At 50.3% G+C, this 27,061-nt stretch overlaps 1 protein-coding gene across 1 annotated transcript in view; it reads right to left on the minus strand.

Moving 5' to 3' along the window:
• Positions 1-27,061, minus strand: part of pkhd1l1.1 (PKHD1 like 1, tandem duplicate 1) — a 291,976-nt gene that overhangs the window by 48,490 nt on the left and 216,425 nt on the right. Inside the window, 5 exon segments of the mRNA XM_072468659.1 lie at positions 3,447-3,595; positions 20,440-20,530; positions 23,055-23,152; positions 23,453-23,579; positions 26,865-26,968. Coding sequence (XP_072324760.1) covers positions 3,447-3,595; positions 20,440-20,530; positions 23,055-23,152; positions 23,453-23,579; positions 26,865-26,968 — 569 coding nt within the window.

Below are 27,061 nucleotides of genomic sequence, written 5' to 3' on the forward strand. Positions count from 1 at the left end.
CACTCCACACCCACTGAGCCCCCCACTCCACACCCACTGAGCCCCCCCACTCCGCTCCCACTGAGCCCCCCCACTCCACTCCCACTGAGCTCCCCCACTCCACACCCACTGAGCCCCCCCACTCCACTCCCACTGAGTCCCCCCACTCCACACCCACTGAGCCCCTCCCACTCCACTTCCACTGAGCCCCCCCACTTCACACCCACTGAGCCCCCCCACTCCACACCCACTGAGCCCCCCCCACTCCACACCAACTGAGCCACCATTCCACTCCAACTGAGCCCCCCCACTCCACACCCACTGAGCCCCCCACTCCACACCCACTGAGCCCCCCCCACTCCACACAAACTGAGCCACCATTCCACTCCAACTGAGCCCCCCCACTCCACACCCACTGAGCCCTCCCCACTCTACACCCACTGAGCCCCCCACTCCACTCCCACTGAGCCCCTCCCGCTCCACTCCCACTGAGCCCCTCCCACTCCACTCCCACTGAGTCCCCCCCACTCCACACCCACTGAGTCCCCCCCACTCCACACCCACTGAGCCCTTCCCGCTCCACTCCCACTGAGCCCCTCCCGCTCCACTCCCACTGAGCCCCCCCACTCCACACCCACTGTGCCCCCCCACTCCACACCCACTGAGCCACGCCCACTCCGCTCCCACTGAGCCCCCCCCACTCCGCTCACACTGAGCCCCCCCCACTCCGCTCCCACTGAGCCCCCCACTCCGCTCCCACTGAGCCCCCCAACTCCGCTCCCACTGAGCCCCCCCACTCCACACCCACTGAGCCCCCCACTCCGCTCCTACTGAGCCCCCCCACTCCACACCCGCTGAGCCCCCCCACTCCGCTCCCACTGAGCCCCCCCACCCCACTCCCACTGAGCACCCTCCACTCCACAGCAACTGAGCCCCCCCACTCCACTCCCACTGAGCCCCCTCCACTACACTCCCACTGAGCCCTCCCACTCCACTCCCACTGAGCCCCCCCACCCCGCTCCCACTGAGCCCCCCCATTCCACACCCACTGAGCCCCCCCACTCCGCTCCCACTGAGCCCCCCCACTCCGCTCCCACTGAGCCACCCCCACTCCGCTCCCACTCAGGCCCCCCACTCTGCTCCCACTGAGCCCCCCCCACTCTGCTCCCACTGAGCCCCCCCCACTCCGCCCCCACTGAGCCCCCCCCACTCCACTCCCACTGAGCCCCCCCACCTCGCTCCCACTGAGCCCCCCCACTCCGCTCCCACTGAGCCCCCCCCACTCCGCTCCCACTGAGCCCCCTCCACTCCGCTCCCACTGAGCCCCCCCCACTCCGCTCCCACTGAGCCCCCCCACTCCACACCGACTGAGCCCCCCCACTCTGCTTCCACTGAGCCCCCCCACTCCACTCACACTGAGCGCCCCCACTCCACACCCACTAAGCCCCCCCACTCCACTCCCACTGAGCCACTCCCACTCCACACCCACTGAGCCCCCCACTCCACTCCCACTGAGCCCCCCACTCCACACCCACTGAGCCCCCCCACTCCACTCCCACTGAGCCCCCCACTCCACACCCACTGAGCCCCCCACTCCACTCCCACTAAGCCCCCCACTCCACACCCACTGAGCCCCCCGACTCCGCTCCCACTGAGCCACTCCCACTCCACACCCACTGAGCCTCCCCCACTCCGCTCCCACTCAGCCCCCTCCACTCCACTCCCACTGAGCCCCCCCACTCCACACCCACTGAGCCCCACCCACTCCGCTCCCACTGAGCCCCCCCACTCCACTCCCAATGAGCTCCCCCACTCCACACCCACTGAGCCCCCCACTCCACACCCACTGAGCCCCCCCACTCCGCTCCCACTCAGCCCCCTCCACTCCGCTCCCACTGAGCCCCCCCACTCCACTCCCACTGAGCTCCCCCACTCCACACCCACTGAGCCCCCCCACTCCACTCCCACTGAGTCCCCCCACTCCACACCCACTGAGCCCCTCCCACTCCACTTCCACTGAGCCCCCCCACTTCACACCCACTGAGCCCCCCCACTCCACACCCACTGAGCCCCCCCCACTCCACACCAACTGAGCCACCATTCCACTCCAACTGAGCCCCCCCACTCCACACCCACTGAGCCCTCCCCACTCTACACCCACTGAGCCCCCCACTCCACTCCCACTGAGCCCCTCCCGCTCCACTCCCACTGAGCCCCCCCACTCCACACCCACTGAGTCCCCCCCACTCCACACCCACTGAGCCCTTCCCGCTCCACTCCCACTGAGCCCCTCCCGCTCCACTCCCTCTGAGCCCCCCCACTCCACACCCACTGTGCCCCCCCACTCCACACCCACTGAGCCACGCCCACTCCGCTCCCACTGAGCCCCCCCCACTCCGCTCACACTGAGCCCCCCCACTCCGCTCCCACTGAGCCCCCCACTCCGCTCCCACTGAGCCCCCCAACTCCGCTCCCACTGAGCCCCCCCACTCCACACCCACTGAGCCCCCCACTCCGCTCCTACTGAGCCCCCCCACTCCACACCCGCTGAGCCCCCCCACTCCGCTCCCACTGAGCCCCCCCACCCCACTCCCACTGAGCACCCTCCACTCCACAGCAACTGAGCCCCCCCACTCCACTCCCACTGAGCCCCCTCCACTACACTCCCACTGAGCCCCCCCACTCCACTCCCACTGAGCCCCCCCACCCCACTCCCACTGAGCCCCCCCTGCTCCACTCCCACTGAACCCCCCCCCACCCTGCTCCCACTGAGCCCCCCCATTCCACACCCACTGAGCCCCCCCACTCCGCTCCCACTGAGCCCCCCCACTCCGCTCCCACTGAGCCACCCCCACTCCGCTCCCACTCAGGCCCCCCACTCTGCTCCCACTGAGCCCCCCCACTCTGCTCCCACTGAGCCCCCCCCACTCCGCCCCCACTGAGCCCCCCCACTCCGCTCCCACTGAGCCCCCCCCACTCCGCTCCCACTGAGCCCCCCCACTCTGCTCCCACTGAGCCCCCCCACTCCGCTCCCACTGAACCCCCCCACTCCACTCCCACTGAGCCCCCCCACTCCACACCGACTGAGCCCCCCCACTCTGCTTCCACTGAGCCCCCCCACTCCACTCACACTGAGCGCCCCCACTCCACACCCACTAAGCCCCCCCACTCCACACCCACTGAGCCTCCCCCACTCCACACCCACTGAGCCCCCCCCACTCCACACCCACTGAGCCCTCCCACTCCGCTCCCACTGAGCCCCCCCACTCCACACCCACTGAGCCCCCCCCCACTCCACTCCCACTGAGCCCCCCCACCTCGCTCCCACTGAGCCCCCCCACTCCGCTCCCACAGCTCCCATTGAGTGGTCACCACAATTTTGAGGTCTCAAAATTGACGCACACTGGGAAAATGTTTGGGATATACACACTGCCCAACAGGATTTCCAAATGACAGAGTCCTTTTACCTGGAAATATATCCCATATTCCCAACATTTCCAAATAGTGAATCCTTGGATAAGGGAGCAATTGGAAAGACCATCTTCGTTCATGTAAACGCCAAACGCTCCTCCATGGACCTCATTATTAGACCAACGCTCGATGGGGTTTGATTGTTCTGCAATGGAGACAATGAAGGTGATTACATTTTGATGAATCAATTCCTCCCTCATCCGAACTCTGCCGACTTCACGTCCACTCACACCAAGCCCAGTTGTCTCATCACCCCTGTGCTTGCTGACCCACACTCACTCGCAGTTAGGCAATCCTCAATATTAAAATTCTCATCCCTGCTTTCAAAACCTTCCATGGTCCCACCTCTCCCTATCTCTGTAACATCCTCCAGTCCCTAAATCCCCTCTCTATCTCTGTAACCTCCTCCAGCCTCTACAACCCTCCCTATCTCTGTAACATCCTCCAGTCCCTAAATCCCCTCTCTATCCCTGTAACCTCCTCCAGCCCCTACAACCTTCCCTATCTCTGTAACCTCCTCCGGCCCCTACAACCCTCCCTATCTCTGTAACCTCCTCCAGCCCTACAACCCTCCCTATCTCTGTAACATCCTCCAGTCCCTAAATCCCCTCTCTATCTCTGTAACCTCCTCCAGCCCCTACAACCTTCCCTATCTCTGTAACCTCCTCCGGCCCCTACAACCCTCCCTATCTCTGTAACCTCCTCCAGCCTCTATAACCCTCCCTATCTCTGTAACGTCCTCTAGCCCCTGCATCTCTCCCTATCTCTGTAACCTCCTCCAGCCCCTACACCCCCTCCCTATCTCAGTAACCTGCTCCAGCCCCTACAACTCTCCCTATCTCTGTAACCTGCTCCAGCCCCTACAACTCTCCCTATCTCTGTAACCTCCTCCAGCCCCTACATCCCTCCCTATCTCTGTAACCTGCTCCAGCCCCTACAACCCTCCCTATCTCTGTAACCTCCTCCAGCCCCTACATCCCTCCCTATCTCTGTAACCTGCTCCAGCCCCTACAACCCTCCCTATCTCTGTAACCTCCTCTAATCCCTGCATCCCTCCCTATCTCTGTAACCTCCTCTAATCCCTGCATCCCTCCCTATCTCTGTAACCTCCTCCAGCCCCTACACCCCTCCCTATCTCTGTAACCTGCTCCAGCCCCTACAACTCTCCCTATCTCTGTTACCTCCTCCAACCCCTACACCTCTCCCTATCTCTGTAACCTCCTCCAGCCCCTACATCCCTCCCTATCTCTGTAACCTCCTCCAGCCCCTACAACCCTCCCTATCTCTGTAACCTCCTCTAATCCCTGCATCCCTCCCTATCTCTGTAATCTCCTCTAGCCCCTGCATTCCTCCCTATCTCTGTAACCTCCTCCAGCCCCCTACACCCCTCTCTTTCTCCGTAACCTCCTCCAGTCCCGCAGATCCTTGTGAACTCTGAGTGTATCTAATTCTGGGCTTGAGTATGTGTCATTTGGATCACCTCACCAGTGGAGTGGGCCTTCAGCCCAAAGCTCCCACCCTATCCCCCTCCACGTATCTGCGTTGCTTCCCGCCTTGAACCAAGAGTTAATCATCTGTCCTAATATCTTCTTCTGTGGCTCAGTGTCAAATTGCTTTAGAACTCTCCTGTGAAACAACTTGGGATAATTTACGACATTGAAAGGTGCTATATAGATGCACAGTGTTGTCATTCTTTTGTTGGATTTTGTAATAGCTGAGTAATTAGTTATGCTGCCTCTCTGCTGCCCTCTCTGTTGGGGAGGTGTAATAAAGTTGGTTCAATAATGGCTGCCCACGGTTGAGAATGATTGTGCTGAGGCTGGGAGGGAATTCTTTTTCAGACTTCATCCTCCTTTGGCTTTGATCTTTAAGTCATCTTTGTCAACAGGAATAGTGGCAGAAGACTGGAGGATAGCAAATGTCCCCTTGTTCAAGAAGGGGAGTAGAGACAACCCCGGTAACTATAGACCAGTGAGCCTTACTTCTGTTGTGGGCAAAATCTTGGAAAGGTTTATAAGAGATAGGATGTATAATCATCTGGAAAGGAATAATTTGATTAGAGATAGTCAACATGGTTTTTTGAAGGGTAGGTCGTGCCTCACAAACCTTATTGAGTTCTTTGAGAAGGTGGCCAAACAGGTGGATGAGGGTAAAGTAGTTGATGTGGTGTATATGGATTTCAGTAAAGCGTTTGATAAGGTTCCCCATGGTAGGCTACTGCAGAAAATACGGAAGCATGGGATTCAGGGAGATTTAGCAGTTTGGATCAAAAATTGGCTAGCTGGAAGAAGACAAAGGGTGGTGGTTGATGTGAAGTGTTCAGACTGGAGTCCAGTTACTAGTGGTGTACCACAAGGATCTGTTTTGGGGCCACTGCTGTTTGTCATTTTTATAAAATGACCTGGAGGAGGGCGTAGAAGGATGGGTGAGTAAATTTGCAGATGACACGAAAGTCGGTGGAGTTGTGGACAATGCGGAAGGATGTTACAAGTTACAGAGGGACATAGATAAGCTGCAGCGCTGGGCTGAGAGGTGGCAAATGGAGTTTAATGCAGAAAAGTGTGAGGTGATTAATTTTGGAAGGAATAATAGGAAGACAGAGTACTGGGCTAATGGTAAGATTCTTGGCAGTGTGGATGAGCAGAGAGATCTCGGTGTCCATGTACATAGATCCCTGAACGTTGCCACCCAGGTTGAGAGGGTTGTTAAGAAGGCGTACGGTGTGTTAGCTTTTATTGGTAGAGGGATTGAGTTTCGGAGTCATGAGGTCATGTTGCAGCTGTACAAATCTCTGGTGCGGCCGCATTTGGAGTATTGCGTGCAATTCTGGTCACCGCATTATAGGGAGGATGTGGAAGCATTGGAAAGGGTGCAGAGGAGATTTACCAAAATGTTGCCTGGTATGGAGGGAAGATTGTATGAGGAAAGGCTGAGGGACTTGAGGCTGTTCTCGTTAGAGAGAAGAAGGTTAAGAGGTGGCTTAATTGAGGCATACAAGATGATCAGAGGATTGGATAGGGTGGACAGTGAGAGCCTTTTTCCTCGGATGGTGATGTCTAGCACAAGGGGACATAGCTTTAAATTGAGGGGAGATATATATAAGACAGACGTCAGAGGTAGGTTCTTTACTCAGAGAGTAGTAAGGGCATGGAATGCCCTGCCTGCAACAGTAGTGGACTCGCCAACATTAAGGGCATTCAAATGGTCATTTGATAGACATATGGACGATAAGGGAATAGTGTAAATGGGCTTTAGAGTGGTTTCACAGGTTCGCGCAACATCGAGGGCTGAAGGGCCTGTACTGCTCTATGTTCTATGTCCTGTTCCAATACCTCCCTGGCCTCACCCTTCTCGTTGCTCAAGTGCCTTCCAGCTCCACAATGAGAATCAATCATTTGGGACACAATTAATGAAGGAAAGCCAGCAGAGAGTTGTTCAGGGCTAGATCATCATAGAATTATCAGTGCAGAAGGAGGTCATTCGGCCCATCGAGTCTGCACCGGCTCTTGGAAAGAGCACCCTACCCAAGGTCAACACCTCCACCCTATCCCCATAACTCAGCAACCCCACCCAACACTAAGGGCAATTTTGGACACTAAGGGTAATTTATCATGTCCAATCCACCTAACCTGCACATCTTTGGACTGTGGGAGGAAACCCATGCACACACGGGGAGGATGTGCAGACTCCGCACAGACAGTGACACAAGCTGGAATCGAACCTGGGACCCTGGAGCTGTGAAGCAATTGTGCTATCCACAATGCTACCATGCTGCCGTGCTGCTAATCATGTTTAACTAACTTGCTGAGAGTTTTGTTGAGAGAGCAGGGAGGGTTGATGACGGTAATGCAGACTTCCTAAAGGTATTTGAAACACAAAGTGAGCAAAGTTATAGCTGCTGGAATATAGGGGACAGGAGTGACATGGCTACAAAACTGGCCGAGTGACAGGAAACAGAGTAATGGTCAATGGATGTTTTTTGGGCTGGAGGGTTTAAAGTGGACCCCAGGGGTCAGTGTTGGGACCTTTTCTTTGCCTGATATATATATTAATGCCCTGGACCTGGGTGAACAGGGAACAATTTCGACAAGTGCAGATGGCAAAAAACCTGGGATTGTAAACTGTGAGGAGGGCAGTGTAGAACTCCAAGAGGACACAGACAAGACGGTGGAGTGGGCAGAGAGGGGGCAGATGAAGTTCAAGGCGGAGAAATCTGAGGTGATGCATTTTGGTAGGAAGGACATGGAGGAACAATATACAACAAGGGGTAACATTCTAAAAGGGGGGCAGGAGCAGAGGAACCTGGGTGTCAAAGTGCACAAATCACCAATAAGGGGGCAGGACTGGAACAGAGAACAGTTAATAAAGCAGACAGTATCCTGGGCTTTATTAATAAAGCAGACAGTATCCTGGGCTTTATTAATAGGGGCACAGAGTACAAGAACGAGGAGGTTATGTTAAGCTTGAGTTAAACACTGGTTCAGCCACAGCTGGACATTGCGCCTGGACTTTAGGAAGGATGTGAATGCTTCAGAGAGGGAGAGAGCACAGAAAAGATTCACAAGAATGGTCCTTGCGATGAGTAACTTCAGTAACGAAGATAGATTGGACAAGCTGTGATTTCGCCTTGGAGAGAAGGTCGGGAGGAGATTCGATAGATTCGATAGAGTTATTCAAATACATAGATGCATAGCAGGTAGGAGCAGGAGGAGGCCTTTTGGCCCTTCGAGCCTGCTCCGCCATTCATCACCATCATGGCTGATCATCCAACTCAATAGCCTAATCCTGCTTTTGACGAATGTGATATAAAATAGTTACTTTAGAGATATTAGTTAATGTAATGTAGAGGTAGGCCAGTTTAATTCTGGTTAGTTCACAGACAAAGGATTTCAGACCGCATGGAAAAGCAGGAAGAGGTGTGTCCACCAAAGCAGAATGTGCTTCATGCTCCTAGGAATTGAGGAAAGCTTGCAAGCTGAATAAAATAACTAATGCTGTACCTGCAAATCCATCTCAACTTTTATTGAGGCCAGACTGACGGGTAAAGAAACTTGGGATTCGACATTTGGTGCCGAAACCCGGATTTCTCAAGACGGTTCTGACCAACTGTGAAATCAGAATTAGACTGATTATGAACAGGAGGATGGGGAAAGAGGGCCCAGAATGCAGAACTGGAAAATGACCACGCATTGATTTTTCCCCTCTTCTTATCGTCTGATTAGTCTGGTCACTCGCGGTTGGTACGGAAAGATTGTCTCGACGAAATCAAAGGTCAGTCTGGGGATTAGCAATTTAATTGATGGGATTTCATATTGTTAATTCGGCTTGGGTTAGGTTATGGAGTTGATGAGACATTTGAAATTGAAAATGGTTCAACTCCATGTGTGAGTTCTGATTCGGCTTGGGTTAGGTTATGGAGCTGATGAGACATTTGAAATTGAAAATGGTTCAACTCCATGTGTGAGTTCTGATTCGGCTTGGGTTAGGTTATGGAGTTGATGGGACATTTGAAATTGAAAATGGTTCAACTCTATGTGTGAGTGTTTTAAATATATAGTTGATTAAGCTAAAATTGTACCCTTGGACTGTGGTGGCGAAGGGCGCAGTTCTGAGGACTAATTGAGATTGTGGGGAATGCTGCATATTGGTTGAAGCAGAAGTCTCTCAAAGGGTTAACACCAGCAGCCAAAGTTAAAGACGACAGACTGTGCTTCTCACTCAGGCCTTGAGATAACAGCAGCAGCCTGTAGTGTAATCGGATACCTTTCCTTTGAGTCAGTGAACTCCAGCAAAGTTACGTTTTGAATTAATTAAAGGAAACCAGTGGGTTTCTCCACCTCTTTGATAAAAGTTATTATTTTCGAAAGCAATTGATTGAAATTGCCAGAATCTTAAGTTTTACTTACTTGAAATAATGTTTATCTCATTTTATCTGGAGATTAATAGAAACTTAAAGAAGATCACGGACACCATTTTAAAAAGTGTAAATCTGGAGATGATAGTTGACTGTGCCAACATTTTTGTGAATGTAAGAAAAACTTGTTAAAAGAAAAATTGTTAAGATAAAGAATTAATTAAGTTGTAAATGTTATACAAGTTTGTGTTAAGCAAATCGTAAATTTAGTTCTGAGTTGAAATCAGAGCTAAGCTTGCAAGTTGCAGTAATTCAATTTGAATTTTCAAACATTTTTAAGTTTAAAAAAAAACACTGTTAGAACCTTTTCAATCGCTTTGCCAAGAAAAAAAAAAAAAAAAAAAGCGCAAGTAGAGACAGGAAAGGCACGGGTGAAACAAAAGATGAGCTACGTAGTTCAATGGCTGGCCTTGAATTGACAGAAAATGATAAATTCAATAATTTAGAAAATGTTCACTAAAAGTTCCGACTGCACCTGTAGCATTGTCTGCACTAATTCCAGAACCACCAGAGTATAATAATTGATATCCAGTCACTGCTCCCAGATTCCAATTATGCCAGTAACTCAAGCCCTTTTGGGTGATAGTATGGGTCCTGATTTACCATCTTCACGATCAGTAGAGAAAGAGGAGCTCTGTTCCACAAGCCCAGTTAGCTCTAGGACCAGATCTCGGACAGCGAGAGAGGGGCTTGATCCTCACCAGAAATAATTAAGTATACCACCTAAGTCTCTCCAAACTAAGGAGAAACCACAAGGTTCGGGAACAAAGGAAGCTGCAACAGATGATTTTGAAGAGAAAGAACTCCCCCTAGTGACAGGGAGAGACGTTGAAGTCTTGGAACAACCAGGGGAAATAGCTAGAGTGCCCCCTGGTGAGATTCGGAGACAGTTGCCGATTAGGAAGATACCAAACCCACCCAAAGGGACCCTCAGCTCCTTTTTATGGCCCACCGTATGCATCAACAGCTGTACAACCACCGCCCCCTCTGAGGGGCCATTGGTCTACTGGGAGAAGAGGACGGGGCAGATATAGAGGGAGCAATGCATGTTTTCATTGCGGCCGTGCAGATCACTGGCAACAGGAATGCCCCTTTAAAAGACCGGCAGGGAAGGAGATTATCCGACCCAAAGGAGGGGGTACCCACCAAGGGGAGGACAGACGAGATACACTGACTTCTCCCAGGAAAACCCTTTCCCAACACAGGATTAACTAGCTAATTTAGTCATAAGGACTCTCCAATCGGACAGGGAACCTATTATCTCTCTGCAGATAGGAGATCAACATCACTCATTTGTAATCGACACTGGAGCAGCCATGTCTTCTGTGCAATCAGAACTTCGACTACCACTATCCGACCAAACGCAGCAATTGTCGGGGTACCAAGGACAGGTGTGTGAGTATCCTATTTCTGAACCTGTGACAGTCACTTATGAGAATAAGCCTGCAGATCATCAGTTTGTAGTGACTACTGGATTGGACTGTAACTTGTTGGCTCGAGATTTACTGTGTATCTTCCAGCTACAGCTAGAGTGCGGAGACGAGGGGGTAACGGTTAAATCATGGAGGATGAGACAACAGTGCTATATTTCTATCACCCCCCAGTGGTGGACGTTAGACATTGAACATTCACTGCATCACGTTACCCTGGCCTATGACAGAACCGGACAAAACAGGGAGTTGGAGGACAAATACCGGCCATTAATTGGGACCGAATGGCCAGTCAAGGTTACAGCCACAGTCATGGGAAAAGACGGTACAGCCGATTTTGTTACAATATCACCACATTTATGGCCACAGTCAGCTTCGGTAAGCCATCATATTACACGTCAGGTCCACGACCAGTACCATGCCAGGGATCTGGGGCGAATGGTAAGGAGGGCAGTGGATCATTCGGAACCAACAGAAGTACGCACTTCAAGTCATGCCGGATGGCACTACCATAAAATATTTTGAGGTCCCTGAAACAATTAACACTCGACTGCAGCATCACTGGGGACATGATGTGTTGGAATATGTCAATCCACAGGTCTGGGCGGAATACCCATCACAAGTGGGAAAGACAAATGTTACACCTATAAAGGTAATGATTAAGGATCATGTAAAGCTACCTTCCATTCGGCAATACCCCGTGAAATCCCAAGCTGCTCTGTCAATAGACAAACTAATTCAAGAGCTGTTGCAACAGGGTATTTTGGTCCCTTGCCAATCAGAATGTAACACCCCCATACTTGCTGTGCCTAAACCAGCCAAACCAGACCAGTACCGATTAGTACAGGATTTACGTTCAATCAATGCCATTGCATAGCCGTTACATGCTCTCACCCTCCAACAGGATATTACGGTGTATAGCTCCCACTCGGTCATCGCACTACTGAGGCAACTGCAGACTCAGCATCTTACTGCAGCTCGTCAGAATAGGTATGAGGTATACCTTTTGAACAATCCACGTCTGACATTTAACCACTGTATCACTATCAATCCAGCCTGTTTTCTTAGTGGTCCCCCTGTCCATGAAGACGCACCTGGCCACGACTGTTTAGCCTTGATTCAGGAAACTACCACAATAAGGGGCGATTTGAGTGACATTTCGTCAGAACAACCTGACATGATTATGTGTGGTCAAATATCCCACCGGGGTTTAGTTAATGACCTACTGCAGGCCCTTCTTATGCCCGCGCAGATTTCCGTCATTAAATGCGCTGCCCACACAAATGGTAAGACCCCAGTTGACGTTGGTAATGAACGAGCAGATTGTGCAGCGCGGACAGCCGCGCAAATTCAGCAAGTGATGGTGCCTAAAATGTTAAGTCAGACTAAACGATCTACTATAAATATGTCTGCTTCTGACAAGTCAATGCCAACCATCCAAGACGTCATAAGGTTACAGGAGGACGCTCCTGAGAGTGATAAACAAATGTGGAAACGGTTAGGTTGTACATATGATTCTGTTTCCTCTTTATGGACCACGCCAGCACATCAGACTTGTATGTCTGATGTGCTGGCTTTATGGGTCATTGAATGTGTACACTTTGCAACTCATTGTGGGGCTCGAGGGACTAGTGATTTGTTGCTGGACACTTGGTGGCACCCTAAAATGTGGGGGTTGGGCCAGAGTATCAGTAATCGGTGTTTGATTTGTCAGCAATATAACACCGGAAAAGGTATCCCTTGTGGGATGGGGCAAACCCCGTTACCCAGTGGTCCCTTTGAGACGCTCCAAATGGATTACATTGAGTTGGAAAGGTGTCAATGTTGTAAATATGTTTTGGTCATTGTGGAGGTGTTCAGCAGATGGGTTGAGGTGTATCCGACTATCGATAATAAAGCTGCTACTGTGGTTAAAGTCTTGATGCGGGAAATCATTCCCCGGTACGGTATACCAGCTCAGTTGAGTTCTGATAACGGGCCTCATTTTCTTGGACAGATTAACCTGCCTCCCTTCCCCAGTGCTATTTTACAGGTCTGGAGCATGATGGGGTGGCTACGCACCGTCTGTGTGATATTTGGCCTCACTTCGCTTGGAGTGTTATTGGCGATGGACATGGAAAAGGGGAATATTATCTATGTTTGTAACCCCAACCAATCTACAAGGATATTTCACTTATGCAAAGGTGATGTTCTTCGCTGCCCCCATATACGAGGACATGGTATCGACTCATGGAAGGTCGTCAAAGTTAAGGAGAATGCAGGACTCATGAAGCAATTGCACCGGTCCCGGCGATGGGAAGGGAATATTATATGGACATTGCCTTGTTTTTGGAATACATGTAAATTTGATTTTGGATGTGTTAAGATTGGTGCAATAAAGGTAACATCAGGTCATCAGGAGAGCGTAGGAAGAGGCTATGAGAAAGAGAAAGGGACTAGAGAGAGGACGGGGCGTGTGAGAAGGGAAGTACAGCTAGAACGTAGGTTACCGGGAGATACACTTAAGTTAGTTAAAGGCCAAACTGAGGAAAACCTGGGTAGTATGAATCTCTTCTACCAGATTTACCACCGTCTGTATGGCCAGGGACGGATTGTCTGCTACCCGAACCCCGCAGCGGTGTCTAGGTTATTTTCTGTTTCATCGCTTTGGGGGCACTCCCCAAACGGTGGTTCATTGTCAGCGTTCCGAGCCATTGCCCGAGCAAGTCACTCTTCCTTACGATCCGGGTTCAGCACCACCGGCTATTTGCCTTCCCCTTCCTCGGGATAATTCCCATTCACAGTATGATAGGCTGCAACGGTGGAGGGTGTATATACCTAGCCACTTCACTCCCAATAGGGATTCCCGGTCGTACGAGAATTGTTTCAGCAGTTAAGGATACGGCTGTTTGCTGGTAGAGGTGGACACGAATATAACATGTCTGTTCCCCACCTGTACGGACAGGAGGTGCCATATTACCCAGGCGTCTGGCCAATGCGTTTGTTACAACACCACTTGCGTTCCATTGAACGCCGGCCTCCAGCTCCTTTGTGGCTGGGCGAATGTCTCTCAGATCACTGTTGGGACTAGGGCTTTCCGCATTGCTAGGCGGCCCGAATGGGCGTTTCAAAGCTGGATAAACTGGGCTACTGGGGGATCCTTACGCAACCGATATACTGATTGTGATGCTAGCCTGCACACGGAGCAAGGATACTACTTTTTATTTAATGGCACAGTGACCAACGTTTTGTCACCCCCATTTCCCCACCAAATTGCTATAGGGATTCTAGTCCCTACCACAGTCCCCTGCCCTGCGGCGTGGAAGCTGCACAATCAGTTAGCACGCCGGGCAGTCTCTGCTGAATTTTGCGAGAACTGGAAAAAAACCTCAGGTTCTTGCACCCAACCGGGGCCCCTCAGCCGGGTGGGGGATTCTGAGCGTCTTGACACTGGGAGGTGTGGGGGGTTCCTTGGCGTTTAGCGATAGGAATTATTTTATTTGTGGCCTTACCATCTTGGGAAATGAAACCTTGGGAGCCCTCGGGGCAATAACCAAGGAATTGTCTCAGCTACGGTTGTTTGCAATGCAGAACCGGTATGCTCTTGACCATCTTCTGGCCCGTGAGGGTGGGGTATGCGCCATAGTGCAGGGCAAGTGTATCATGGGAGTTCAGGACTTGACCGCTAACATCACTAAATGTATGGATCATATACGGGATCACCTGGACGGAATGCAGGATCCTGGCTCTTGGGGTAACTGGGGATTTGGAAGTTGGAAGGACTGGTTGATAAATATGGCCATGTGTTTAGTGGTGGCTATCGGCTGCATCTTTGTGGGCCCAGCCATCCTTAAATGCGTGATGGGTAGAATGCGGGATGCACTGGATCAGATCAACGCCCCTAAAAAACTTAACTGTTAAAATCCACGAGGGTGCAGCAGATGAGGCGGGGCTAAGCCAGGAATTGGAAATGCAGCGATGGATCTTTTTAGATGAGGAACCGTAGCTATGGATTGGGTAGTTCGGTAAAAGGAGGGAATGACGAATGTGATATAAAATAGTTACTTTAGAGATATTGGTTAATGTAATGTAGAGGTAGGCCAGTTTAATTCTGGTTAGTTCACAGACAAAAGATTTCAGACCGCATGGAAAAGCAGGAAGAGGTGTGTCCACCAAAGCAGGAGAAAAGGATGCTGAGTAATAGGGGCCAGAGGAAGGGATTGGAAGTGAGCCAATCAGAATAGATCAAACAGGTCAGGAGGGATATAGGATGACCTATGGGCATCGAGTATGTGAAACTTGATGCCATTTGAATGTATCAGTACAGATTCCTTTGTCTTATATCCTCACTTGATTCCAGAAGTCCATGGAGCAGAATGTGCTTCATGCTCCTAGGAATTGAGGAAAGCTTGCAATCTGAATAAAATAACTAATGCTGTACCTGCAAATCCATCTCGACTTTTATTGAGGCCAGACTGACGGGTAAAGAAACTTGGGATTCAACACTTTCTCCCCATAGCCTTTGATCCCATTTACCCCAAATACTATATCTAGCCGATTCTTGAATATATTCAAAGTTTTAGCATCAACTACTTCCTGTGGTAATGAATTCCACAGGCTCACCGCTCTTCGTGTGAAGAAGTGCCTCCTTGGGCGAGATTGTCCCACCCCCCGCCGGGTTGGAGAATTGCCGGGGGCTGGCGTGAATCCCGCCCCCGCCAGTTGCCGAATTCTCCGGCACCGGATATTCGGCGGGGGCGGGAATCGCGCCGCGCCGGTTGGCGGCCCCCCCCGCAAATCTCAGGCCCGGATGGGCCGAAGTCCCGCTGCTAGGATGCCTGTCCCACCGGCGTGGATTAAACCACCTCTCTTACCGGCGGGACAAGGCGGCGCGGGCGGGCTCCGGGGTCCTGGGGGGGGCGCGGGGCGATCTGGCCCCGGGGGGTGCCCCCACGGTGGCCTGGCCCGCGATCGGGGCCCACCGATCCACGGGCGGGCCTGTGCCGTGGGGGCACTCTTTTCCTTCCGCCTTCGCCGCGGCCTCCACCATGGCAGAGGCAGAAGAGACTCCCTCCACTGCGCATGCGCGGGAATGCCGTCAGCGGCCGCTAACGCTCCCGCGCATGCGCCGCCCAGCAATGTCATTTCCGCGCCAGCTGGCGGGGCACTTCCGCCAGCTGGCGGGGCGGAAATCAGTCCGGCGCGGGCCTAGCCCCTCAACGTTAGGGCTCGGCCCCCCAAGATGCGGAGGATTCCGCACCTTTGGGGCGGCGCGATGCCCGACTGATTTGCGCTGTTTTTGGCGCCGGTCGGCGGACATCGCGCCGATACCGGAGAATTTCGCCCCTTATCTCTGTCCGAAATGGTTTACCCTGAATCCTCAGGCTGTGACCCCTAGTTCTGGACACACCCATCATTGGTAACATCTTCCCTGCATCTACCCCGTCTAGTCCTGTTAGGATTTTATAAATCTCAATGAGATCCCCCCTCATTCTTTTGAACTCCAGCGAGAACAATCCCAACCGAGTCAAGCTCTCCTCGTATGACAGTCCCGCCATCCCTGGAATCAGTCTGGTAAACCTTCGCTGCACTCCCTCGAGAGCAAGAACATCCTTCCTCAGAGAAGGAGACCAAAACTGCCCACAATATTCCAGGTGTGGCCTCACCAAGGCCCTGTACAATTGCAGCAACACATCCCTGCTTCTATACTCGAAACCTCTCGCTATGAAGGCGAACATACCATTGGCCTTCTTTACCGCCTGCTGCACCTGCAGCTTACCTTCAGCGACTGGTGCACAAGGACACCCAGGTCCCGCTGCACATTCCCCTCTCCCAATTTACAACCATTCAGGTAGTAATCTGCCTTCCTGTTTTTGCTTCCAAAGTGAATAACCCCACACTTATCCAAATTATACTGCATCTGCCATTGGTTTGCCCACTCGCCCAACCTGTCCAGGTCTTGCTGTAGGATTCCTGCATCCTCGTCACATTTCACCCTCCCACCTAATTTGGTATCATCTGTATACTTTGAGATGTTACATTTTGTTCCTTCATCCAAATCATTAATATATATTGTGAATAGCTGGGGTCCCAGCACCGATCCCTGTGGTACCCCACTAGTTACTGCCTGCCAATTTGAAAAGGACCCATTAATCCCTACTCTTTGTTTCCTCTCTGCCAACCAGTTTTTGATCCACCTCAATACATTTCCCCCAATCCCATGCGCTTTAATTTTGCACAATAATCTCTTATGCGGACTTTGTCAAACGCCGTCTGAAAGTCCAAATATACCACATCGACTGGCTCCCCCTTATCAACTGTACTGGTTACCTCTTCAAAGAATTCCAACAGATTTGATAAGCATGATTTCCCTTCATAAATCCACGCTGACTCTGACTGATCCTGCCACTGCTTTCTAAATGTTCTGCAATAAAGTCTTTGATAATGGATTCAAGCATTTTCCCCACTACCAATGTTAGGCTTACTGATCTATAATTCCCTGCTTTCTCTCTATCTCCCTTTTTGAATATCGGAGTGACGTGAGCTACCCTCCAATCTGCAGGGACAGTTCCAGAGTCTATAGAATCCCGGAAGATGACCACCAATGTATCCACTATTTCCAGAGCCCCCCCTTAAGCACTCTGGGATGCAGATTCTCAGGCCCTGAGGATTTATCCGCCTTCAATCCCATCAGTTTTCCCAGCACCATTTCTCTACTAATGTTGATCTCCCTCAGTTCTTCCCTCTCACTAAACCTTTCATTCTCCAACATTTCTGGGATCTGATTTGTGTCCTCATTTGTGAAGACAGAACCAAAGTATGTATTTAATTGCTCAGCCATTTCTTAGTCCCTTATTATGCATTCCCCTGTTTCTGTCTGCAGTGGGCCTACATTTCTCTTTACCAATCTCTTTCTCTTCACATATCTGTAGACACTCTTAGTGTCAGTCTTTATGTTCCCTGCAAGCTTCCTTTCGTACTGTACTTTCCCCTTCTTAATCAATTCCTTCGTCCTTCTTTGCTGAATTCTAAACTGCTCCCAATCCTCAGACCTATTATTTTTCTTGGCCAATCTGTATGCTTCTTCCTTGGATCGGATACTATTTCTAATTTCCTTTGTAAACCATGGATTGGCCCTCTTACCCCCTTTGCTTTTGTGCCAGACAGGAATGAACAGTTGCTGTAGTTCCTCCATGCGTTCCTTGAATGTTTGCCATTGTCTATCCACTGTCATCCCTTTAAGTAACTCTCCCCAATCTATCACGCCTCATATCCTCATAGTTCCCTTTATTAAGATTCAGCACCTTAGTCTCTGAATCAACTACTTCACTCTCCATCTTGATAAAAATTCCATCATGTTATGGTTGCTCATCCCCAAGGGGTCTCGTACAGCCAGGTTGGCAGTGATTCCCTTCTCATTACACAGTACCCAGTCTAAGATGGCCTGCTCTCTCGTTGGTTCCTCCACATATTGGTCAAGAAAACCATCCCGTCTACACTCCAGGAATTCCTCCTCTCCGGCATTGTGGCTAATTTGATTTGCCCAATCTCTGTGAAGATTAAAATGACCCACGATTACCGATATTCCCTATTACATGCATCACTAATTTCTTGTTTAATGCCATTCCCAACCTCACCACTGCAGTTTGGGGTCTATATGTGATACCCACTAATGTTTTTTGCCCCTTGGTATTTCTCAACTCTCCCCATACAGACTCCACATTGTCAGAGCTAATATCCTTTCTCACTATTGTGTTAATTTCCTCTTTAACCAGCAGGGCCACACCACCACCTTTTCCTTTATGCCTGTCCTTCCTAAATACTGAGAACCCTGGGACATTCTCATCCCTGGTCCCCCTGCAGCCATGTCTCCGTAATCCCAATTATATCAGACCCATTTATATCCATCTGCGTGATTAGTTTATCCACGTTATTGCGAATGCTCCGTGCAGTAAGGCACAGAGCCTTTAAGTTTGTCTTTGTCACAATGCTGGTCTTGCTCCCAACATTTTTCTCTCCTGCCCTGTTTGAATTTTCCCCTTGGTTTCTCCACCTGTCACTTTTCTTATTCACTTTTCTACCTTTTGCTTTTGTCCTTGCTCCCTCTTTCTCTGACTCCTAGCGTAGGTTCCCATCCCCCTGGCATTTTTGTTTAAACCCTCCCCAACTGCTCCAGCAAATAGCCCCCCTGGGAGAGGTCTGGACAGGGCAGATAGGGAGGATCTCATTATTGGAAGGATTGAGAACCGGAGGACTCAGACGGAAATTGATTGATCGAAGATACAAAGGCAACATGAGGAGAATCTATTTCACACAGCGAGCGGTTAGGATCTGGAATGTGCTGCCTGAGAGAATGGGATAGGCATTGAAGAGGGAGTTCAACAACTATCTGAAAGGGACAAATTGCAGGTTTACGGAAAAGGGCTGGGGATTGACAGTAGGTGAATTGCTTTGACAGAGAGGCAGCAAGGACACACTGCCAGATGGCCTTGTGTGCAGCAACTATTCTATGACTCCCAGAACTCTGTGTTTCTCCAATTATTGCCTCTTGTCCATCTCTTTCTCCCTCCGCTCCATCAGTGGCCTTGCTCTTGGGTGTCTAGGCCCCTCCACCCTGGATTTCCCTGGGTTGGAATGAAGAAGCCATTCAGCGCTTTGAGTCTGTTCCATCAATCTGTTAGATTCTGGCTGATGTCATTGGGTCAGAGTTTCACAGCACGGAAAGAGTCAGTGCTGGGCATGAAGCACCGAGCTACTCTAATCCCATTTTCCAGCACTGGGTCCGTAGCCTTGTAGGCGATGGCACTTCAATCGCTCATCTAAATACTTCTTAAATGGTGTGAGGGTTCCCGCCTCTGCCACCATTTCAGGCAGCGAGTTCCAGACTCCCACCCCCCTCTGGGTTGTGGTAGTCACCACTGTTGTTTTATATTGTATATATGGGTATTACGGTAAGGCCCCTGTACTACAGGTACGGGGGTAGATCCCTGCCTGCTGGCTCCACCCAGGAGGCGGAGTATAAATGTGTGTGCTCTCCGAACAGCAGCCATTTAGTAAGTTGCTGTAGGAGGCCACACATCTCTGCGTAATAAAGCCTTGATTACATTCTACTCGCGTCTCGTCGTAATTGATAGTGCATCATGGGTGAAAAAGCTTTTCCTCAAATCCCCATTTACCCTCTTTGCTCCATACACCTGATATCTTTAACTAACAAAAAGCCTTTATCTTCAACTTGCAATCGTCTCCGAGTATCCACACCTTTTGGAGAGAATTCTGGGACTTTGTCTCAAAAAGCAATAACACTTGTGAATGCTTTGGGTTTAATTTGAAGATCATATCCCTTTGTTTCGATTCTGCCCCCAGACGTGGGTGGTTCCTCGCTATCTACCCGATCAACTCTGTTTAACATTTTAAACATCTCAGTCATATTAACCTCCTAAACTCAGGGGAATACAAGTCAAGTTGATGAAACCTCTCCTTTAAACCCTGATCTCTTTCTGATGAATCTGCTTTGCACCCGCTCCGGGATTGAAACTCACAACGTCAGGGTTGCTAGTTCAGACCCATGTCTGTTACCCAAGTGTAGATGATTCACGTGGACCAAAGTTAATTTCACATACTCGACTTCAGAAGACGAGTGCGGATGTTGATAAGGTCGAGACTTACCCGGACATGGTTCCCCATCGATGTGATAGCCAATCTTCGCAAATCCTGCAACAATGTTCCCTTGTAGTTCAATATTAGAGCCATGATTTATCTTTAAACATCAAAAAAGATCCAATTACAATCTTTACAACATGTTGCCTTTTTCCAGAATAATTTTGAATGTAAATCCCCAAAAAAGGTGTGCAACAAGGACACAAGTCATTCATTGCAATCAGCGTCGATGTAACCACTCATTACCGACACATCCTGCGTGTCAACAGTGGGCCGGCCAGAAGGTTCTCCCATTCAGTCTCACTCCAGGGTTCAAGGACAAATCAAGGCTGAGGCTCTAATTATCATCCTTTGTATTAAACTCTGGGAGCAGACGGGGGTGCAGTGGTGATATCACTGGACTCGCAATCTAGAGGTCCGGGCTAATGTTCTGGGGACAAGGGTTCAAATCCCACCCCCGGCAACTGGTGGAATTTAAATTCAATTAATAAATCTGGAATATAAATCTAGTCTCAGTAACGGGCGGCCATGAATCGACCATCGATTTCTGTTCAAAACCCATCTTATGTCCTTTCGGGAAGGAAATCTGCCGTCTTGGTCTGGCCTGGTGTACGTCTGACTCCAGACTCACAGAGATGTGGTTGACTCTTAATGGCTGAGCTGGCCACTCAATTCAAGGGAAATTAGGCTTGCAATCCATGAAAGAATGAAGAAAAAAAAGTTTCCAAGATCACAAAAAACATTTTATGAAGTTGCAATCACAGTGCTGGTTGCGGGATCTTGCTGTGCACACATTGGTTGTTTATTTTCTTAAACTACAGCAGTGCCTTCAATGGCTTTAAGGTACTCCGTGTTGTCCGGTGATCATTAAAGGCGAAAAGTAAATGCAAGCCTTTCCTTCTTATTACTCCTTGAATTTCTTGAGATTCAATTGGATTAGTCCGAAACGCAATGGTAGCGAGCAGGGTAGGGGTCAAAGCGCAAAGCCAGGGTAAGAGTTCAGGGCAGATAGTGGAACTAGGGGTCAGAGTGTAGGGCAGGGTTCAGAGTGTGAAACTAGGGTCAGAGTGTCAGAGGGCAGGGATGCTAACCTCCATTGCCAAGGTTTTGTAATAGTAATTTTAATAATAATCTTTATTGTCACAAGCAGGCTGACATTATCACTACAATGAAGTTACTGTGAAAAGCCCCTAGTCGCCACATTCCGGCGCCTGTTCGGGTACACGGAGGGAGAATTCAGAATGTCCAAATTCCCTAACAGGACGTCTTTCGGGACTTGTGGGAGGAAACCGGAGCACCCGGAGGAAACCCACGCAGACACGGGGAGAACGTGCAGACGCCACACAGACATTGACCCAAGCCGGGAATCGAACCTGGGACCCTGGAGCTGTGAAGCAACTGTGCTAAAATGTTGAACTGAAGAAGTCCTCAATCTTGCCCAGAATGAACACATCACCGTAGCCCATTGGTATGAAGCGGATAAATAAAGTTATTATACTGCTGGGGCGGAATTCTCCCCCCCCCCCCAACGCCGGGTGGGAGAATCGCCGGAGCGTCACGCCGCCCCGACACCCGCACGCGATTCTCCCCCCCCCCCCCCAAAACCAGCGCGGCGGGAATCACGGCTGGCCGCTGGGAGAATCGGCGCTTGCCGTTTGTAACGGGCGAGCGGTGATTCTCCGGCCCGGATGGGCCGAGCGGCCTGCCCAATACGACAGGTTCCCACCTGGTCGCTGCCGGCGGGAACAGCGTGGGAACGCTGGGGGGGGGGGCGGCCTGTGGGGGGAAGGAGGGGGGTTCCTGCACCGGGGGGGGGGGCCTCAAATGGGGTCTGGCCCGTGATCGGTGCCCATCGATCGGCGGGCTGGCCTCTCTGAAGGAGGACCTCCTTTCCTCCGCTGCCCCGCAAGATCCGTCAGACATCTTCTTGCAGGACGGCCTTGGGGAGGACGGCAACCGCGCATGCGCGGGTCACGCCAGTCACGCGGCGCCGGCCGCGTCGTTTACGCGGCACCAGTAATTGACGCGACGCCGCTCCTAGCCCCCGGGGACGGGAGAATAGGGGGCTGGGTGCGGGCTCCGCGCCGGGGTAAAACACTCCGGTTTTCACTCCGGCGTCGGCACGTGGACTCCCGATGGGAGAATTGCGCCCCTGGTGTTTGAGAAATGGGCTTGCATTTCGATTATACACTCGAGACTAAATGATGAGTAATTATTTAATTTGATTTTAATGCGATTTCCTTCCACCGCCTATCCCGGAGCTGCCGGACTTTCCTCCCCATTGTCAACTGGATGGGATTCTTGGGAATTCTGTAATGTCAGGTGATCCTCACTATAGGATGAAAATGCAACTAAACTCCCCGGGATCAAGAGAACATTCATAAGCTCATAAGATATGAGAGCAGAATTAGGCCATTCGGCACATCGAGTCTGCTCCGCCATTCTATCATGGCTGATATATTCCTCGCCTTGTTTAAATGTACTCTCCCCCCGCCCCCACTCCCCCTGCCCCCCCCTCCCCCCCCAACGCCCCCCACCTCCCCCCGGCCCCGCCACCTCCCTGCCCCCTCCCCCCACCTTCCACCGGCCCCTCCACCTCCCTTTATCAAACATTTAGATTTAACCTCAATCGCTGCCGTCCATGTGAGAGAATCTGACGGCCACAAAGCCAGAACCACCAGGTTTCTCCGGGCTCGATTCCTGTCACCCCACAGTCTGATTCCTAGAGAAGGTGAGAACAGCTGATTAACGTCCAGCCTCAAACTGCAATTAAAGCCATTTTCTGAATGATTATACATAGAACAGTACAGCACAGAACAGGCCTTGTCCCTGATAAAAGTACAAATATCGCACATCAACATTCCGTGCCGACACTCTTCGCACCAAGTCTTGACTTTGTGTAAGAGTTTAAGGACAGCCCCTCTGTATTATAGAGAACTAACTCACAATCACCTGTTCTACAACTTCACACACAATTCAACATCTACGCTCGGTATTTATCAACAGAGATCAGGCGGATTACCTTCTCCGAGAGTGTGGTGTATGACGTTATCATCAACATTAAGGCCATTTGTTGCAAACACTCCAATCGCAGGAGCGAATCCATGATGAAACGCACATCCCCGAATGTAAGAATCATTTCCTACGATCTGGAAAGAGTAATTGACAGTGAATCAGCTCCGGATCCATTTCCCAACATCCCAAAACAGGTCGATACTGAGTCCAGACTTGGCAGGGGGATGAACTGTGATATCCCCTCACTCCCCCTGACTTAATCCCAATATTCCATCCACTTCTATGCCTCTGTCATTATTGAAAATGACCCCAAACATTTAATTTTGTCCCAACTAAAGAGTTAGAAACTAATAGTTTACAAACTATTGAGAGGAACAAGTTTGTGACTCAATGCTGAGGTGAAGGGGATGAATCCCAAAGCCTCAGGTACCTCGGGAATCTGCACATTAGAGTGAGGCTAGCTGGGCAGTGCGGTAGCGCAGTGGTTAGCACTGTTGCCTCACGGCGCCAAGGTCCCAGTTTCGATCCCGGCTCCAGTTCACTGTCAGTGTGGAGTTTGCACATTCTCCCCGTGTCTGCGTGGGTCTCACCCCCACAACCCAAAGATGTGCAGGGTAGGTGGATTGGCCAACGCTAAATTGCCCTTAATTGGAAAAAACGAATTGGGCACTCTAAATTAAAAAGAAAAAGAGTGAGACTAACCGTTTCGCTCGAATATGCTGCCCACAATGAACGGGATTCACATCGCAACGTCGTGCGAGATCGCGTAGGATCTCCGGAGGCGTTATGAGCCAGATAGATCCCGGGAGCAGGGTTTCCCAGCTTTTATTGGCCATGCTGCATCGCGGTGAGCTGCTTTTCGGGTGCAGCGTGGCCATTGGATCGCACCCAGAACCTCTCCTCCTTACTGGGATATATTGTTGCTGAGAGTCATGAATTACTGCTTTAAATGTCTGCCATTGCTTGATTATTGCCTTTCCTGTTAATCTATCTGCCCAGTCCACTTCAGCTAACACTATCCTCATTTCGTTGTAATTCCTTTTATTTAAGTTAAACTCAGTTGTTTCTGACCAAGTTTCTCATTCTCAAACTGAATATTAAATTCTAACATGTTATGATCACTACTTCCTCGGGGATCTTTTGCTCCGAGGTCATTTATTAAACCTGCCTCATTACCCATTAACAGATCCAAGACAGCCTGTTTCCTGGTTGGCTCCATGACATATTGCTCTAGGAAACTATCCCCTAATGCACTATGAAGTATTTGTCTTAGCTGCTCTTTCCAACTTGATTAACCCAATCAACATGAAGATTAAAGCCACCCATAATTATTGCTCTATTCTTTTTTACATGTTCCTATACTTGTTCCCACAGTGTGGCTGCTGCTTGGGGGTCTGTACACTACTGCTACCAATGTCTATTTTCCCTTGCTGTTTTTTACCTCCATCCAAATGGACTCCACATCGTACAAGTATAGATCGTCGCTCACAACTGTCCTCATTTTATCTCTTATTAACAGTGCTACCCCACCACCTTTTAATTCCCTCTTGTCTTTCTAAAAGGTCAAATATCCCTGAATATTAAATTCCCAGTTTTGATCTCCTTGTAACCATGTTTCTGTAATGACTATGAGATTATATCCATTTACCATTTGCACCGTCAGCTCATCTACTTTATTCTGACTGCTTAGTGCACTAAGATACAAAGCCTTTAGGCTTGTCTTTTTGCATTTTTAATCATCCTAACTTTTCTTTGGACTGTGGCCGTATTTGCGTCTCACCTTCGGTTACCCTGTGTACTGTTTTTGCAGTTCACTGATCTTTCTTTTATTACAGTCCTTGTTTCTCTTTCCCTTGTCCCCCTGCTTAGGCTCCCATCTCTCCGACATTCTATTTTAAAGCCTCCCCATCACTGTAGCAAATACCTGCACAAGGGCATCAGTCCCGGTCCTGCCCAGGTGTAACACCTGCAGTTTGGCCCACCTCCCCCAGAACTGGTTCCAATGCCCCAGGAATCTGAAACCCTCCCCCTCACACAATCTCTTCAGCCACGTAACCATCCGATACATCCTACTATTCTTATTCGGACTAACATCTGGCACAGGCAGTAATCCTGAGATCACTACCTTTGAGGTCCGACTTTCAACTTCCTTCCTAACTCCCTATATTCTGCTTTTAGGAGCTCATCCTATGTTGTTGGTACCGATGTGCCTTGACCCTAGTACCGGGTTGGGGGTGGGGGCAACATACCATCCTGGAGTCTCATTTGTGGTCACATAAATGCCTGTCTATTCCCTGAGGGAATACTTGGCTTTTGCTGCTTTCCCAAGAGGCCATACCCCTCAACAGTATCCAAAGCAGCATATCTGTTTTTCAGGGGAATGGTCATAAGAGACTCTTACACTGCCTGCCTAGTCCTCTTGAGCTGCCTGGTGATCATCCATTCCCTTCCTGTCCATAGAGTCTGCGTTTGCGGTGTGCCGGCCTCTCGATACGTGCTATCCATGATACTCTCCGCCTCGTGGATGCTCCACAGTGTTCCCAATTGCCGCTCCAGCTTCGCAATTCAGGTTTTCAGGAGTTGCAGCTGAAGACACTTCCTGAACACATGTTGGCCCCAGGAGCTGGAAATGTTCCCACATCGTGCAGGAGGAGCACACCACAAGGTGAGCTCTCTTGCCCTGACTTAACCCTTTAAATTAAATCTTTGGAAGATGCTTAATATCCAACAATATCAATTACTCTCGGACCCTTCTTTCCTGGTCTTCGTGACTACTGAATATCGCCCTTACAGATTATAAACCACAAAAACGCAAACAAACTACAAGTGAGAAAGTAGGAAATACCAATCCGACCTTACCCACTAATTACCAATCAGCTCTCTCCCTTGTAGCCTCTACTGCTGCAGCAGAGCAAGTCCACTCTGCACCGTTCCCACTGTGCTCCAGTTTCCTGATACCCACACTCACTCTGGCTGTGTCTCACTTGGATGTGTTCTCTCCCTCTGCTTAGGCGTAAACCTCTCTCTAAGCAGTTAAACCTCCCCATTACTAGCTGCCCGCCTCGTTGGGGTGAGTGACGTAGCTGGGCTCTGAACCCCATCGATCAACACGGCTCAGGTCACAAAACTCACATGCTGCCTGTCTGGCCTCGTAGTTTTCAGACCGGGTCCACCTCCATTCCTGACCTCAGCCCCAGAGCTGGATTCCGGGTCAGCATTCAATGGGATCCCCTTGTCCGGTGGGGTGACTTACCCCCTCACACCCCCCATTATAAAGTTGGAGGGAGCCAATAAAACTTGCCAGTGTTTAAACTACTTCAGTTTCCAGTATTGGCCCCCACCCTGAACAGGAACACAAACTCAGAATATTCATCTATGTGCAAACAAAACGGACCAATTCAAATAATATCTTTACACACCTCTCCAAGATTTAGAAAAGCCACAGAATATCGTGGGTCGTAGTAATCTCGGTAACCATTCTGTCCGCTGTGATAAAACTCAACATCCTCAATTCTGGCTTGACCTATGGAATAGACAACAGCGAAAAAAATTACATCTACAAGATGTGGAAAGAGAGGAAGAAATTTCAAGACCGGTTTGTGAATCCATTCTCATC

Source organism: Scyliorhinus torazame, chromosome 11 (assembly GCF_047496885.1).
Source record: "Scyliorhinus torazame isolate Kashiwa2021f chromosome 11, sScyTor2.1, whole genome shotgun sequence".
In the NCBI taxonomy this organism is placed as follows: Eukaryota; Metazoa; Chordata; class Chondrichthyes; order Carcharhiniformes; family Scyliorhinidae; genus Scyliorhinus; species Scyliorhinus torazame.